Source organism: Lissotriton vulgaris, chromosome 5, assembly GCF_964263255.1.
Source record: "Lissotriton vulgaris chromosome 5, aLisVul1.2, whole genome shotgun sequence".
Classification (NCBI taxonomy): domain Eukaryota; kingdom Metazoa; phylum Chordata; class Amphibia; order Caudata; family Salamandridae; genus Lissotriton; species Lissotriton vulgaris.
In genome coordinates, this window is record NC_141693.1 from 1,925,373,405 (window position 1) to 1,925,390,996 (window position 17,592).

General features: G+C 46.3%; 1 protein-coding gene across 1 annotated transcript in view; it reads right to left on the reverse strand.

Annotated features, from left to right (window-relative positions):
• Positions 1 to 2,725: 2,725 nt before the first annotated feature.
• NOTCH4 (notch receptor 4) overlaps positions 2,726 to 17,592 on the reverse strand; it is a 366,092-nt gene continuing 351,225 nt past the window's right edge. Inside the window, exon 34 of the mRNA XM_086924525.1 lies at positions 2,726 to 6,395. Within this exon, the coding sequence (XP_086780651.1) occupies positions 5,190 to 6,395 (1,206 nt within the window). The 3' untranslated portion in view covers positions 2,726 to 5,189. The remainder of the gene's footprint in view (positions 6,396 to 17,592) is intronic.

Consider the following 17,592-nt stretch of genomic DNA (forward strand, 5'->3'; position numbering starts at 1 on the left):
CTCCAGCCACTCGCATCTAGATGTAAGTTCTTTTAATTTAACACACTGGCCATTTTGAGCTCGTGGTATATATCTTAGCCCCCATTAGACAACACACTGCAATTTGTTTTTGATCCTCTTAGGATTCATTGACAGTGGAATCCACTCTACAGACGAGCACCGATTAATTGAGGTATGCTCTTCACAGACCGTGTGCCCATGTCAATTATCCATTTTTGGTTTGTAATACATGAGTTAGTAATTTTGTACTCAATTCTTAACCCCTTAAGTGCTGCCTCGGTGCATTGGCCGACGGCAGCACTACCTCCCCAGTGCTGCGCACGACCATTGGACGTCCATTCAGCACTAGTTCCAATGGACAGCGCAGCACTGGGGAGGAATGTTTAATAGCATCTATGAGGTTAATACCAATAGGTTGCTAGCCCCCCACCAGTCCTGATGAAGACCCCGCCGCAAGGTTTCTAGCAATTCCTGCCATCCAGTGGGTTGAAACGTCGACAACCCTCCATTACACCCCAGCCCCACGTCTGAGACTATGTCAATTATGCAATACATGGGGCATGTGTTTGTTTAAACAGACTATCTGGATTTATCATTGTCCTTATAATACAATTTACTGATAATTATTTGAGACTGTTGCTTGCTTTTACTGTCACTATCCCCACCTTCACTATCCTCACCATATCACTCCTCCCGTACTCCCCAGGGGCACTGTTCAACCTTTATAAAATGAATAATGTTGGATACTATATCCCTGCTTTATCTACTTTGTGATTAAAACATCGTAGACTCACTATGTGTATTATCTCTAATTAATTGTGGTCAATATATATGTTTCCTTGCTGGGACCCCTTCCCTCTCAATATGATTTGCATATGGCTATGTCTGAACTGGGGTGGCAGAGTGAGTTAAAGAACGGTGATGGATTAAACCCAGATCAGTTGACTGGGGGTGAGTGTTTGTATTGTCAACGCTCCGTCCATCATCCCCTTTGGTTTTTCCTGGCTTCCCAAGATGTCGCCTGTGGTGGCGTGCGTGAAATCTATGCTTGGTCCATTCTTTCTGAGGGGTGTGGCTGGGGGTGCTGCTGCAGTCTCTTGTGTGAGATGAAAGGTCTGGAAGAGTGTACTACAACCAAGAGTGCACATGCATTGGGCAAGAAGTTAAGGCTGCCTAGATACTTTAACTTGCTGCACGGTGATGTTTTAAAACCATAACTTTACCCCTCATGAGTTTATTTCACTGGGGTTCAGGAGTCTAGTAATGATAATCATAAACACCTGACTCCAAATCTGGCACTTGAACAGGTCGAAGCCAAGGGTACTCTACTACCACACGCAGTCACCCTCAATTATGCCTGGGGTTTGTATGTATGTATGTATGTATGAATGTATGTATGTATGTATATGGCAGTTCTATAGCAGGACCCTAGCCAAAAAGGCAGTTGAGCGCTGTACAAAGTCAAAGACAAGCATAAAGTCAATGAGCAATAGGAGAAGTGGCTGTTTTTTGGACTGCTAATGCACTGTGATGTAGTATTCCGAAAAAGAGGTGCATCTTCAACTCTTTCCTAAATTGGACCAGCGCTGGGGCGGCCCTGATGAATACAGGACAGATTTATTGTTCAATATTCAGGGTGCATGGAGACAGAAGGCTTATTGTCTTATTGTTCATTTTTTCTTTTTGAAAAACTTTTTTGCACTCTTTTGGATGCCGTTCGATAGTGTCCTGAGGGTGATCCTAATTTCTCTGGCTATGAATGATGCATGCTGCAGTGTTTAGGATGCCCTAAAGGGGTACCAGGGCAGAGTCTGGGAGGCAATGGAGGCAGATATTTTTACCCCCTCATGCGAGCAAGTATGAGGGTTTGGACAGCAGTTCTAAAGTCACTCTCTGGGAAGAATGGTTTCACTTTCTTTAGCAAGAATGCTTGCTTTGTTTTCCTTGCAGTGTGTGGTGTACTCTACATAAATGGACAATATTATGTTTAGTTGAAGATTTCTGTATGTACACATGTGGTATTTCTATAGCGTGAACCCAGACAAAAGGCAGCAGATCACTAACAGGGTCATAGTCGTGCATAAAGTCATTGCGTTATAGGGGTGGGATCTTGTTTGTGGACTGTCAATGCACTGTGGTGCAGTGTGCTTTAAAGATGGCAATCTTCTACTTTTTCCTAAAAGCATTGTTGGGGCGGTCCTCATCCAATCAATCAATCAATCAATCAATCATTCAGGTGTTTGTTAAGCGCATACATAGATGTTGCTCTGGATCCTAGGTGGATAGATGGAAAAGGCCAACTGCATTAGGTTTTCCCTTTTCCACTTAGCTTCCAGTCTGATGGTGTTGTGGCTCTAGGAGTGCATACTTCTTTGCAGCTCCCAAGAACAAGTGTGACCATCCTCCCAGGGTGGTGCAGGGACCCAACAGCTCAGTCGAGTTATTTGATGCTTGGAGTTGCTTGCAGCATGCACATTTATTAAGCGATGTTCTTTAATCCAGAAGCTTACAGGATGACACCTTTGAATAAATACGACTCTGGAATAAAAAGTCTTGAAATCAAAAGCAAGGCACACCAATATGTGCAGGAAAGTACACCCAGAACACCAAAGGGGTGTGCTAGAGCCCTCACGTGTCACTGAGATCCTCAGGGCATGTTCTCTTGCAACACAGCCTGCATGATTGACAGGGAAACTCAAAACAAACAAACTCTACACACAAGTCGTAAATGCAAAGATAATATAATTTCATATACACACTGGTCTAGGTATCAATATCACCGATGCAAGCTGAGGCGGAAGAGGAATGCACCGGATGTCATCTCATTCACGGTCTGTGCACCAAGATGCTTTCCCAGCATTCACAGTTACTCCTGAGACAATGTCCGGCCGACACATCGACACTCTTTTTCAGCGTGCACAGATACTCCTGAGATAACGTCTGGCACACACAACTACTCCAGATATCTTGGTCATCATGCAAGATATTCCGCATATGATACACAGAAACCCCTGCAAAAGTATCCAGCAAGTACATATACTCCGGAGGCAGCATCGCGTGTAGAGATACTCCTGAGATCAGATCCATACGTAGATACTCCTGAGACTACGTCCAGAGTGCACCGATTCCAAAGACAGCGTTTGCTATGATGTAGATTCCTATTAGTTCAAGTTGCATTTATTCCTGACTCCCTTGCATTGTGGTGTCTCTCGCCCTCCATCTACCAGTCTCATTCCTTTTTGCATTCCATCTCTCTCAGTCTAGTTCCTGATGTTTGTTCAGCTCTTTTATCTTGATTCCTTCATCTCTCAGCCTTGTTCCTCTTTATCTTCCCAGTTTTTCACCGGTGTTCTCAATCCACTCCAATTAAACCCATCTCTCATTGCATGCCTTGGCCTTGACCAGGTAACTCCCTCTGGTGACCCAACTCCCACAGTCTACATTTTAGAGTCTTTGGGGCAGATTTACAAGCCCCTTGCGCCACTTTTGCGTCATTTTTAACATGGAAAAATGACGCAAAAGTGGCGCACAGGCCTTGTAAATAAGCCCCTTTGTGTTTGCAAACAATGTTTTGTCAGTCTAGATTTTCACATGGAATCGCGGCTTCTTCCTCAGAGTGCAAACATTCGAGACTGCTGGCTAACGAGTGCTATATGATGGGGCCATCGCCTGATGGACACAGAGGCACCGGCACTGGCCTGCATTTTCTAGTTGAGTATCTATCTGTTGCCCAGTTTTCCCCATTTTCTATGCCCCATGGTGCCCTTGCTGGCTTTTGTCCTGATTTTCTTCCTCGCTTTTAGAGTCGGGCTATTTCTCTGCTGCCCATACCTATGTTTTTGTTTCTAGGTTTATTTCTCGTTTCTCATGGAAAAAATATTGCCCCAAATCCTTCCTCTATTGTTTTTAATTCATTGTCCTTTCCAAGCCCCTGCTGATATTACTCCTATAATCTAGGTACCCTTCTTGGCTCTATTTATCCCTTTGTTCTAATTTTTGGTTCTCTGGCTTATGCTGTTCCAAGCTCCTGCCCTCTCGCGTTGAGTCACATTTCTTTTTCTACAGATTTTGTTGTGACTCTTGCCAGCTTCTCGGTTTTATTCCTATTTTTGATAATTTTGTAGTAGGTCGGTTTCTCCTTGTGTTGTTCTCCCACTAGTATCTTAATTCTGCCCATCATTATTTGTTTTTAAACCTTTTTTCACTGCTCATGTCCAAGCTGTGCCCTCCTTGTTTGTCTTATTCCCGGTTCTGCTTCTTCTCTCCTATTCCTGTCTCTGCTGCTTGAGCCCAGCTCCACTCCAGCCACAACTGTTTCTTACTCTTTCTTCTTCGCTGATTTTAGCTTGTCTACGTTGCCCTAGTGTTGGTATGAATCCTGGTTTCCTCTTTGTTCTCTCTTATTCTCTCTCATTTTCCTAGTTCTCTTCATGTTTTTCGGTTGCTTTTTATGCCACATTCATTTTAATCGTTCTGTTTTTTATTATTTCCTTTCCTCTTAGACTATTTTTTTGTTCTCTTTACAAACTTGTTATATTTCAACGAAAATCTACGTTTTTATTTCCTGTTCTATTTCCCTATTTGTTGACTTTTACACCCCTCTTTGGTTTAATTCCTGGTTCTCACTCTCCATTGGTTGACTTTCTCTCCAACTCATCAGACTTAATCTTGGTTCTCCTTCCTATTTGTTGACCTTACAGTGTCTGGTCTTATTCCTGTTTCTCCTTATTCTTTCTTGCCATGCTTCCACCTTCAATAGTTCCCTTCTCTGTGCATCTTTTGTTGGCTTACTCCTAGTTTCCTTCCTCATTTGTTAAATCATTTATTTTGGATCTCGTGCCTGAGTCCAGACCTTCCTGTAACTGACTAGCGCCATCTTTCTTTTTCTCGCCTTCCAGTGCAGGACATACTGCCATGTTCAACGTCTCTCATAATACACCCCTACACAAACGTTAACTTTATTTGAATTTGCTGGTAAGCATTTAAGGACCAAGAAGATCACAACAAGTTCTTCTAAATATCGTCAGGAGAAGGGGTGTCCAGTGAGAAGAGCTTCTGGACTGCACTGTCCCCCCCAAATATATGGTGCCAATAGAACCTTCTCCTCTGAATACAATGGTCTCCTCCAGCTTTCAAGGTCTTTACACTCCAGGTATATTCGCAGGAGGAAGAAGTCTGTGCCCTGCCCCTCACTTCACGTCAGTCAATGATAGTGGACTGGGTACACCTTCTGACCAATCAGATTTGTTTGATTGAGGTGAGGAGCTGGACCACTGGTCACGTGACTCTGGTGAGGGAGTCAAAAAGGGGTGGTGAGAGCGGCAGGGTGGGGTGGGGTCAGCACCTGGTGGGGAGGGGTACCCATGCTGCGATGGGGGAGTCAAATAGAGGCTGCCCTCCTTGAGATGGCTCTGGCTCCCACCGGTTGCTCCTTTCTCTTGTGGCTGATGGCGGCTACATCCCGTGCTGGTATCTCCGGGTATTCTTGAAGTTTCAAAGGATGGCTTGCGACTGCCCAGATTTAATTTCTGAACTTGGGTGGGATTGGCCAGCGGGAAGGCAGCTTCGGAAACTGGTGGCATGCTTGGAGGCTGCTGTGGGGCTTCATGCAGTGGTTGGCAGGCGAGGTGGTGAATTGGCTGCTGCGGCAGGGCACCCGCATAGGCTACATTGGGCATAGAGCAGTGAGAGCCGCTGCCCTGGGTGGGAGTCACTGCAGCTCCGTAGCAGTGTCCACTCTGGTGGCTACAGCCCTGAGGAACTGTAGCCTCCCGCGTCCTATGCTGGCCCAGTGCCACCCACTCACATGGCCGGTTGGCCCAGTGGCTGCCAGAAAAGGAGCTGCTTCTGCTGCCCAGGAACTGCTGGCAGGCATCGGACATCATCTGGTCACATGGCATCCCAAAGCTGATGAACCCTTGTGCTGGGTGGCCAGGGTGGCAGTAGTGAGTGTCGAGGGGATGGAGTCCACAGAACGAGGGCGCATGCAGGACTGGGCTTCTCAGTGGAGCTGGGTGCGCGTAGTAGGGGTTGTTGAGGTCGATCTGTGGTGGAGGCACTTTTCGTGGTAGTGGAACAGCTTCGGGGTGGGGAGACTCACTCTCAATGCCAGTGGGACTTTTGGCTGATGGCTTACGATTCTTTCGGAGTTGGTTGCGGGCCTGGTAGCAGCTAGAAGCGGGAGAGGTGACAGGAGCAGAACCGCCCTGGCTCAGCATGGCAGCGCTGTAGTCATCCAGCAAGCAGATGATGTCTTGATGCATGCGGTCACGAGCCACATCTCGTGGCAGGCGGCCCATGTGATCCGGTATGTCGCGGTTAGCCATGTGCTCCAGAAGGACCTTGGTGGTCTCGTAGCTTCCCTCCCGCGCAGCAAGAAAGAGGGGTGTTTGCTCCTGGAAAGAGAAAAAACTGTTACATGAGGTTTTGTCACTTGGCTGCAAAACTACAATTCAGAAAAAGAGCATCTTGAATTAAAAAAAACAAGTAGACATGGAAATGCTTTATGCGAGAAACGGAGCTTCACGGATGCCAGTCAAAGCTTAACGTGTGAAATGGAGCTTCATAGTTGGCTGTAAAGCTTTAAGTGAGATACAGAAATGATTGGCTGCCAAAGCTTTAAGTGAGAAACAGAAATGATGATTGGCTGCCAAAGCTGTAAGTGAGATACAGAAATGATTGGCTTTTAATGCTTGAAGTGAGAAACAGAAATGATGATTGGCTTTTAATGCTTGAAGTGAGAAACAGAAATAATGATTGGCTTTTAATGCTTGAAGTGAGAAACAGAAATGATGATTGGCTTTTAATTCTTGAAGTGAGAAACAGAAATGATGATTGGCTTTTAATGCTTGAAGTGAGAAACAGAAATGATGATTGGCTTTTAAAGCTTTAAGTGAGAAACAGAAATGATGATTGGCTTTTAATGCTTGAAGTGAGAAACAGAAATGATGAATGGCTTTTAATGCTTGAAGTGAGAAACAGAAATGATGATTGTCTGTTAAAGCTTTAAGTGAGAAACAGAAATGATGATTGATTGACAAAGCATGAACTTAGAAATAAAGAAAAACAATTAGCTCCACAAATACTTATTAAGAAATAGATTCTTGATTTGCTTCCAGTGTTTCACATAATAAATCTCTTTGTTTTATTGGCTCGGGAAACTTCAAGTGAGAAATCAAGCTTTTAGATGGGCTGGAAAAAGTTGATGTATGAAACTGAGCTTAGTGCTTGAGAGGAAAAGGTTGGATTGAGAAATAGAGCCTTGTGATTGATTGCCAATGACTGAATTGTAAACTAGAGATTGATCTTTGGTGGCAAAGCTTACATCTCATTCGTGTAGATCCTACAAGCATTCTCCAGGACCCCGGCTTGTGCCACCCTCTGACTGCACAATCCTTTTAGGTACCACCCAGATTCAAAATAAAGATTTAATGACTTCCAAATGACAATTAGTCATCCATTTATAACGATGTATGATAGGTTAACATCAAATCTCTTGCTCGTGGTCAAGTGCTTTTAACTTGAGCGGTCTTCGTTATCTTTCTCCTGTACCCAACTACTGCCCTTCTTCAGGAGACGAACATCAAATATGTGTATTTGTTCAAGAACAGAGGCCCAGATCTACAAAAATCTTTTGCATCAGCTTTTCACTCTTTTTATTTAACTCAGCATTTCTGTAGACATGGATTTAAGTCAACACCTGGCGCCTCACGGAGGCTGGCGTAATAAGGAGAAATATTTCCATTTCTCCCCATTTTTTTCCTTTTTGCATAAGTGCTGTATTCTGCAGCACACATACATAGAGGAAATAGCCTCTGAGGACAGTTTTTTTTGCAAGAAGGCACCTCGTCCTGCACAACAACTATCCTGAACACAACGCAGACACCCTGGCACTATGGCTCAAGGGTACCTGCATTGGTGCAAGGCTGCACAAAGTGCACCATTGCATAGAGAGAGCAGAAATGTGTGATTCCTTTGTAGACACCGCACAGCTCTGCTCTATCCCTTTCATGCAGAGGAGGGCAGCAATTTTGCTTGTGTCATTGTGTTGTGGGAACTGCAATACAACTGTCCGATTTTATTTTAACCTCCGGTACTTCGTTAAAATGAAGGACATAATGAAGACTAAAATCTGAGCAGAGAGCCTAACTGTTTGTACATTTACACTGAAAATGCAGGTCAAGTGAAACCAGGGCCGGACTGGCCATAGCGGGCACCGGGCATTTCCCCGGTAGGCCGTTAGGGTGGGGGCCGTTTTTGTTACCGAGGGTCGGCAATATCAGCCCCTTGTAACAAAATCGACCGAAAACGGCCCTCACAAACTGCTCAGCGGCACTCTCCCTCACCCCGGGGGAGGCAGGAGGGGGGGGCTGGGCAGTTTGCCAGGGCCAGTTTCTGTTCCCAGTCCGGCCCTGAGTGCAACACATATAAGTGAAAATAGGATGAACTGAAGGCCTCTAACGAAAGACTTCCGGTGCCCCGGTGGGAGGTTCACAGGGTGAGCTCCTGACGGAATCCCCCATTCAATGCCATCCTGCAGGCGATAAGGCCCAGGGAGCATCGGAGGGCTCCGATGGAACCCCTCTGGACTCCCCAGTGCTGAGTGCTGTGTCCAGAGAAATGAACAGTGCTGGTTTTGGCAGTCAGCGGCAAATGGTCACCGAGACGCATGCGGCCCTCAAGATGTCGGAAGAGGGCTGCATGTGCTGTCTGGATTGCTGCTCACTCGATAGCTTGTAGTGGTGTTTAATTGTATCAGCGCTTTTGCTCAGATTGTGCTTACTGCTAACTCGCTGTATTTCAGTATTTGCTACCCCTGTCTGCCTTTCCCTCGGACCCTCCATTTTGTTGTTGTTGATCTCCCCAGGCCCGCCCCTCAGCCACACTACCGCCTCCCTGCTGCCCCTCCCACGCTCCGCCCCCTCCACTGTCCATTTATGTCAGGTGGTCCCACGCGCAGCGTCCACGCGCTACGGCCTCGCCGAAGGTGCGCCAAAGGTAAGCCCGTCTACGCCCGTCCGCGCCTGGACCGCGCCCAGCGCCAGACCCCCTGGCCCTCGCATTGTCCAGCCCTCCCGCATTACTTACGACGCCTCCACCCTCCTAACCCTTAACCTCGGCCGCTCCCCCAACTGCGTCCAAGCCGCTCCTGGACTCACCCATGGACCCTTCTCTTGCAACTCCTGCAAGTTCGACGGCACCAAATCCAGCTCCTCATCCACCAACACCATTCAGAGACCTGACACCAACCACCTAAAATGCATCCTGCTCAACACCCGCTCGGTCCACAGACACGCCATCGACCTCTGGAATCTACTCGACACCATCTCACCGGACGTCGCCTTCCTAACAGAAACATGGATGAACGTCTCATCAGCCCCAGACATCACCATTGCCATCCCGGAAGGATACAAGATCATCCGTAAGGACCGCACCGACCAAACTGGAGGAGGAATCGCTATCGTCCATAAGAACTCCATCCGCATCTCAACCAGCTCTGACGCCTACCTCGCCAACGCCGAACACCTCCACTTCCAGATCCACATCGACCCCAAAACCACACTCAGAGGCACCCTCCTCTACCGGCGTCCAGGACCCCGTGCACAATTCAGTGACGACATCACTGACTTTATCACCGCACACGCCCTCCCCTCCGAGGATTACATTCTATTGGGAGACCTCAATTTTCACCTGGAAAAGAGCAACAACGGCAGCACCACCACCCTTCTGGACAATCTTGCCAACCTCGGACTCAAACAACTGGTCACTACCCCCACCCACATTGCTGGCCACACACTAGACCCTATCTTCACTTCCAGCAAACATGTCTCCTTCAGTCACACCACAGCTCTTCACTGGACGGACCACAGCTGCGTTCACTTCACATACAACAGGTCCACAATCTACAACCATCCTCAACCCACCATGCGAAGAAACTGGAACAAAATCACCATCAACCAGATCTCCTCATCGCTTCTTCAAAACCCTCCTGTCCACTCCTCAAACCCCGACCAAGCAGCCACTAACCTCACCCAATGGATATCCAACAGCGCCGACATCTTAGCCCCGTTGAAAAAACGTCAAAGCAAACCAGGCAGCAAAAACGCCTCCTGGTTGAACGATGATCTTAAGAAATCGAAGAAACTCTGTCGCTCCCTCGAGAAGGCCTGGAAAAAAGACCCAAACACCAGCACCAGGGACGCCTTCAAAAACGCCACCCGCATACACCACCAACTAATCCGGTCTGCCAAGAAAGCCGCATTCAAAGACCGACTAGACAACAACGCCCACAACAGCAAGGAACTATTCAACATCGTCAAAGAATTCACCAACCCATCAGCCAACTCCAACGACATCACCCCTTCCCAAGCCCTATGTGACTCCCTAGCTTCCTTCTTCCACAACAAAATCGCAGACATCCACAACAGCTTCGACAACCGACCCGGAGACCAACCCACCCAACCTTCTGCAGGACCTTCACCCCCCCTGAACACCCTCAACGACTGGAACCCAATCTCCACTGAAGACACCATCCGCCTGATGAACTCCATCCACTCAGGATCCCCAACTGACCCATGTCCTCATCACATCTTCAACAAAGCAGACTCCATCATAGCACTACACCTCCGAGATGTCATCAACTGCTCCCTCAACTCCGCCACCTTCCCGGAAAGCTGGAAACACGCAGAACTCAGCGCCCTTCTGAAAAAACCCACAGCTGACCCCACCGAACTCAAAAACTACCGCCCCATCTCGCTTCTTCCATTCCCGGCCAAAGTCATCGAGAAAGCTGTCAACAACCAACTCGCCGCCTTCCTCGAAACCAACAAATCCCTTGACTCCTCACAGTCCGGCTTCCGAGCCAAACACAGCACTGAGACCGCACTCATCGCTGCAACTGACGACATTCGAACTCTACTGGACAACGGAGACACAGTCGCCCTCATTCTCCTCGACCTCTCCGCTGCCTTCGACACAGTCTGTCATAGCACCCTTCTACAGCGCCTCAGAAACGTCGGAATCCAAGGAAAAGCACTGGAATGGATCACTTCGTTCCTCACCGGAAGAACCCAGAGAGTCCGCCTCCCACCATTCAAGTCAGAGGCCACTGAAGTCATTTGTGGCGTGCCACAAGGATCTTCTCTCAGCCCCACCCTCTTCAACGTATACATGAGCCCCCTTGCGACCATCGCTCGCCAACACAACCTCAACATCATCTCCTACGCTGACGACACTCAACTGATCCTCTCACTCACCAAAGACCCTAACACCGCCAAAACCAACTTACACGAAGGAATGAAAGAAGTGGCCGAGTGGATGAAGCACAGCCGTCTGAAACTGAACTCCGACAAAACAGAAGTCCTCATCTTACGCACCTCCCCCTCCGCCTGGGACGACTCTTGGTGGCCAGAAGCCCTTGGAAAGGCACCCATCCCGACAGACCACGCACGGAACCTGGGCGTCATCCTGGACTCCTCACTCTCGATGACCAGACAAGTCAACGCCGTTTCATCATCTTGTTTCAACATTCTCCGCATGCTCAAAAAAACATTTCGCTGGATCCCCACCGAAACTCGTAAAACGGTCACCCACGCACTGGTCACTAGCCGCCTGGACTACGGAAACACCCTCTACGCCGGTACCACCGCAAAACTCCAGAAAAAACTCCAACGCATCCAGAACGCTTCTGCCAGGCTCATACTAGACATCCCGCGTAAAGAACACATCTCTGGTCACCTGAAAAACCTCCACTGGCTCCCCGTAAATAAGAGAATTACTTTCCGCCTCCTAACCCACGCACACAAAGCACTTTACGAACTTGGACCTGAATGCCTCAACACACGACTGTCCTTCTACACCCCCTCCCGTCAACTACGATCCTCCAACCAAGCTCTTGCCACTGTACCTCGCATCAACAAAACCACCATGGGAGGCAGATCCTTCTCCTACCTGGCAGCTAAAACTTGGAACTCTCTTCCTACTCACCTTCGCCTTACTCAGAACCACCTAGCATTCAGAAAGCAACTTAAAACTTGGATATTCGACAAGTAATTCCCCACCCCTCCTCAAGCGCCTTGAGACCCTATGGGTATGTAGCGCGCTATATAAATCTTTTGACTTGACTTGACTTGACTAGCTGCTGAGCAAGACCCATAGGCACGAAGGCCGGCTGATGACAGAGGCCTGGAGCCTGACACTAGCGGAAGGAGTGATGGAGTAGCAATAGTGCCCCCCCAGCGGTGCCTTGAGGACAGACCCTGCGGCATGGAGGGCAGAACCCGGTGGCTCTGTGGGTGCTGGAGCCCCGCGGGAGGCCTGACTTTGTGGCACAAGGTCAAGAATAGCCCCGGGATCCAGCACGTCACCTTCGCCCACCACCACCTTCTACCCCTACGACCATCACCAGCTTGGGGATTCCTCCAGGCCCACGATCAGTGCCCATGTGTGCAACAGCACCCCGAAGGCCAGGCTGAACGAGTACCGCAAAAACCCCAGCAACGGCGAGAAGAACATGCTCTGTAAATATGTAAGATATAATTGTCCAACCTTAATCGCTTCACCTCTTTAAATGTAATCTTGAGTGAATTTGCAACTTGTTATATGTAACTCTAACCACTAGTATATGTAGTAGACTTGTGTACGTACTACCATTTTTATGTGATTCTAGAGTTTATCTGTTTGTATCAGTTATATTATTCATGTACTATGAAGTCCTTATGTAATGTAACTGGTTCTAATGCAAAGCGTTCTGACACTGGGTAAAGTTTCAAATGCATGAATAAATACATAATAAAATAAGAGCAAACTTGTGGGATCCAGGGAATATCATTGTTTGATAATTATTTAATTGCCACCATTATTTAATTGCCACCATTACACCGGGAGGCCTCTTTGCTAGGGCAGCTGTTGCGCTTACAAAATTATTAACATAACATAACATAATCACAGAAAAGAATGGTACCTTGCTTTTACTTACACTTAACTTTGTGCCACGGAGAGCTGCCTTTGAGACTAAATCACACAATCATTTTTAGGCCTCGCCTAAAGCGAAGCCTGTAAACGCTTCTCTAGGAGAGGGCTCTTGAAATCACTTCAGACTTCCAAGACCCTTCTGAGTGGGTGTGCCTCCTCTCACACATCCCATTGGCCTTTGCTGGTGGCTTTCAATAATTGAAAGCACCAAATGGCCACAAAAAGGGTGCTTGTCCCACCTCTCCTCAAAACTTGCACTCCCATGGCCTAGGGGTCTCAGGAGCGTGCAGGGTGCCATCTGTTCTGTGTCAGGTTTCGATGGCAGCTGCGTCAGCTGCATTCCTTACACCACTCCCAGGCTTGTTCTCAACATCATCCTGAATTCAAATGCTACACATCAATCGGCATTAGCATTGTAATCTAGAGATCCTAGGTTTACCAAGTCATGTGTGAGTGTCCATTATGTGACTCAGGGACATGTTACTTTATTTGAAACTATCCCCGGATGATTTTCGCGGGGAAGAGCAGGGACCAGCACAATGTGCGTTCGCTGTTCCAGTGCTTTCATGTGGTCACAACGTTAAAGAACCCAGCCATATCAATCATATTGGCACACATGAGCCCTCTTCCGTGCAGATGTTATTGGCATGAATAAAGGATCACGTGTGAACACAGCGGTGAGGCTGCCAGTGGAATCTGTTGTTTTTATTCTGACTTTATTTGAACCTACCCCCTGATGATTTCTTTATTATAAAAGTGCCCGCCGTTATAAGGAATTCCATGAATGACCAGTAATTCTTAACAGTAATACGCTCGCATTTTGTTCGGTAAGTATGCTATGTGTAGAATAATAGAACTCTTCAATTCTGCGCAGGGCTCGAGTCGGGGTACCACGTGGGTAGACGGCGTCCCCCCACTTATTTTACCAGGTGGACGCCCTACCCCCTGCCAAACAGCTGGAATTCACTCTTTGGCCTCTCCAGGACGAGATTGGAGCTCACAGCACGCTGCACACGCGCTGGCTTCGCAGATGCAATCGCATCTGAGGGGTGAGCGAGGGGAGGCAATGAACCTGATGGTGCAAGCCATCTTTTGTGACGTAACTTCCTGTCGTGACGTCACTTCCGGTGACAGTGTCCCCCAACTTCTTTTTTTAGGACTTGTGCCCTGGTTCTGTGATTGTCTACATGAGCAGCTGTTTTAGCATCTTTCCAATAAGGAGCTAATGACGCCAGGCACATACGACCATGGCACCCGCATTTGAATCATACTGCTTTTTGCCTCTTCTTTGGCGCATTCTAGAACACATACTGTAGCAACTCTAACTCCCCTCTTTGCCATCCCCTCCCCTCCCATGCCAAGCAAGAGCCCCAATGCACACGGTGTATTAAGTTACAAGAAACACTGAATTCTAACCACCCTGCTACTTTTGCTTCCTACGGTAAACATAAACCGAGCAGCAGTTTTTCATAACACTCAGGGGCATATTAGCAAGAACCTCGTTAAAATTATCGATAAAGGGCTTGCTGTTATGCGTTATAGAATTCCAATAGAAGCCCAGGTTAGGTGTCCTGCACATCTAAACCGGGCTTCTATTGTTATTCTAAAATGCATATTTGCAAGCCCATTATCGCCGTTTTAGCAGCAGTTTCCTGCCGCTAAAACTGCGATAATTTTAACCAGGTTCTTGCTAATATGCCCCTCTGTTCCCACGCCGCAACAATACTAATGCAGCATGCCTCCCTTTTATGCAGCCATCCATATCATAAAAAATAAACATTACCCTTCACAATCTATAATTTCGACAATTTAAACAAAGAATTTAATGGCAAGTTTTTGTTGCACGCTTTATTTAATTAGTATTTATAAAACGTGTATTTATCTGTGGCCATTTTTGGGCATATAAAACATGTAATTCTCACAGCAGTACTCATTGTATTAACCTTAGTTGGACAACAGGCTTATTTAACCTTTTGAAATTTAAATTACTAATGTTGTCGACCTCATAAGGATGAAAGGCTAGAGTTAACATAACTGGATTTGAACCTGTGACCCTAAGATGAAACACAGGCCCATATTGTCGAGGTATTCCTCCACTTGGCCAGTTCACTTTACGGCTGAGTGTTGTAACAATATGTTGTCTTTGTTGTCAAAAGTTCCATATTTGATAATAATTTATACAAAAAACACAATGTGAAAGTTTTATATTTTCATTATATAACACAATGGCAGTTTATATTTGTATTTGCTTTCATGTTTTGCCTTTTGCGCTCCTTGTCACGTAGCCCTCTTCCGTGCGGATGTTATTGGCATGAACAAAGGATCACGTGTGAGCACAGCGGTGAGGCTGCCAGTGGAATCTGTTGCTTTTTTTCTGACTTTACTTGAAACTATCCCCAGATGATTATTTTATTTTAAAAGTGCCTGCCGTTATAAGGAATATCATCAATCACCAGTAATTGTTTACGGTACTATGCGCACATTTTGTACCGTAGGTATGCCACGTTTAGAGTGACAGAGCTCTTCGGTTCTGTGATCGTTTACATTATTTGTCGTTTTCGCATCTTTACAATAATGGCACCCGCATTTAAATCATCCTGCTTTGCTGCCTCTTCTTCTTCAGCGCATCTATGCCTTAATTTAAAACGACCAGGGGCAGATTTACAAGCCCCGTGCGCCACTTTTACGTCACTTTTCCCATGTTAAAAGTGAGGCAAAAAGGGCGCAAGAGGCTTGTAAATCTGCCCCGCAGGGTGCACATGTAAAGTCAATATTGTTTATACCATATACAGTAGCATCTTTAACTCCCCTCCTCGCCCTCCCCTCCCATAGCAAGTTCGAGCCCAATAAAACCGCTGCATTAAGTTACAAGAAAAACTTAACCCTAACAACCCTGCCACTTTGCTGTCTATGGCATACATTAAACGAGCAGCATGCTTTATAACGCATCGTTCCCACGCCGCAACAATACTAATGCAGCATGCCTCACTTTTATACAGCCATCCTTAACCACTTGGACGCTAAGGGGATCCAGCCCATATAATGAGATTTCCATTGAAATGAATGGGCAGTGCAAGACAAGTTACCCTTGTCATTAGCATCCAAGAGGTTTAAATAAAGAGCAAATATTAACCCTCCACCCCATACCATATTAAAAACAAGCCCAATGTACATGCTGTATTTTTTTAGGCCTTAAAACAAGTTACTGGCAAAACTTCACCATGACAACCATGCCGTTTCCGCTTTTCCTAGTAAACATAACACTAGCAGGAAGCTTTTCCAACACCCCGTTTCCACGTGAAAATAATATTATTATCGGCCTTATAAGAATGAAAGGCTCAGTTAAGATGACGGGTTTGAACCTGTGATCATACAATCCATGCTTTAGTCCACTAAGCCACTCCATTTTGTTGTTATGTGTAGTAATATGATTTTAATAGGTTGTATCTGTTTTCTACAGGTTTATTTTCAAACTCTCCAGCCTGCACATTTAAAGTCCATACTGTTTATACCACATACACCAGCACGCTTAACCCTGCACCCAGCCGGCTACCAGATTAAAAACAAACCCAATGTACATGCTGTATTTTTTTAGGCCCTAAAACAAGTTACTAGGAAAACTTCAACATAACAATCATACTTATATCTACCGTTCTTTTAAACGCACATTTATCTCTATAGCGCGGTAATCGATAAAACACGATCCAAAGGAACGCAGGAGACCGAAGGATAATATAATGCATACATAAATACATATGAGGTCCCAAAAGCGAGACCGGTTGCATTGCAAATGCTTGTTCTAGAAAGTCTTCAATAGTGCCCTGTTGACTTAACATGAAGCACGTGTATTTTAAAACTCAAATTTATTGAATAGAGTGTACTGATTCAGCTTCTGAAAGACACTGAACCAAGCAGTGTACCCCTGTTTGAATTGTACAATGTGAAACAAGGAAACCTCAATGAAATCCCAGTTTCCTATTTAAACAATTGTGTGATACAAAGGAAAATAGTTTACCTTCGCGAGAATCATTGTGCTTAACTGGCAAATCTGAGACAACTTGGAGTAATTCAGTCTATAATGTGTGCTGGAGATTTTATGGCCGCTGCATTTTTGTGTTACTAAGGATTTTCCACACTATATATATTTAATTGCTGCATAATTTGCAGATTTTAACAAAAATAAATGATGTTGTACCTCAACTGATCAAAAGTTACTAAAAAAGAAATGCAACATTTGTGAAGAATTAGAGTGACAGGCATTTTGCAAAATAGAACTCATCACCTTTCAGTTGCTGATTGCTGTATTCAGTGGCCCTAGGCTAGTGCTACAGAGGTGAAAATGTCGCGCAGGCTGTTGATGAGAGTGGGCGAGAGAGGGTATAGTCCTGGTTCTGAAGGTGGTACATGACGGTCTGTTATGATCAGGACTACTTTACTCTGAATCCATCCCTGGCAAGGGTCCCAACCCCCTCCATTGTCAATCGTAACACATTTCCCTCTCAGCCAATCAGAGAAGTGCTCAGGGTAATGGTGACTGGTGGAATGGAGTCAGAGAGAGGTCTACCCTGCCACAGGCTGATGCTGCTCCATCACTGCAGAGAGCAAGGGGCACCAGCGTTT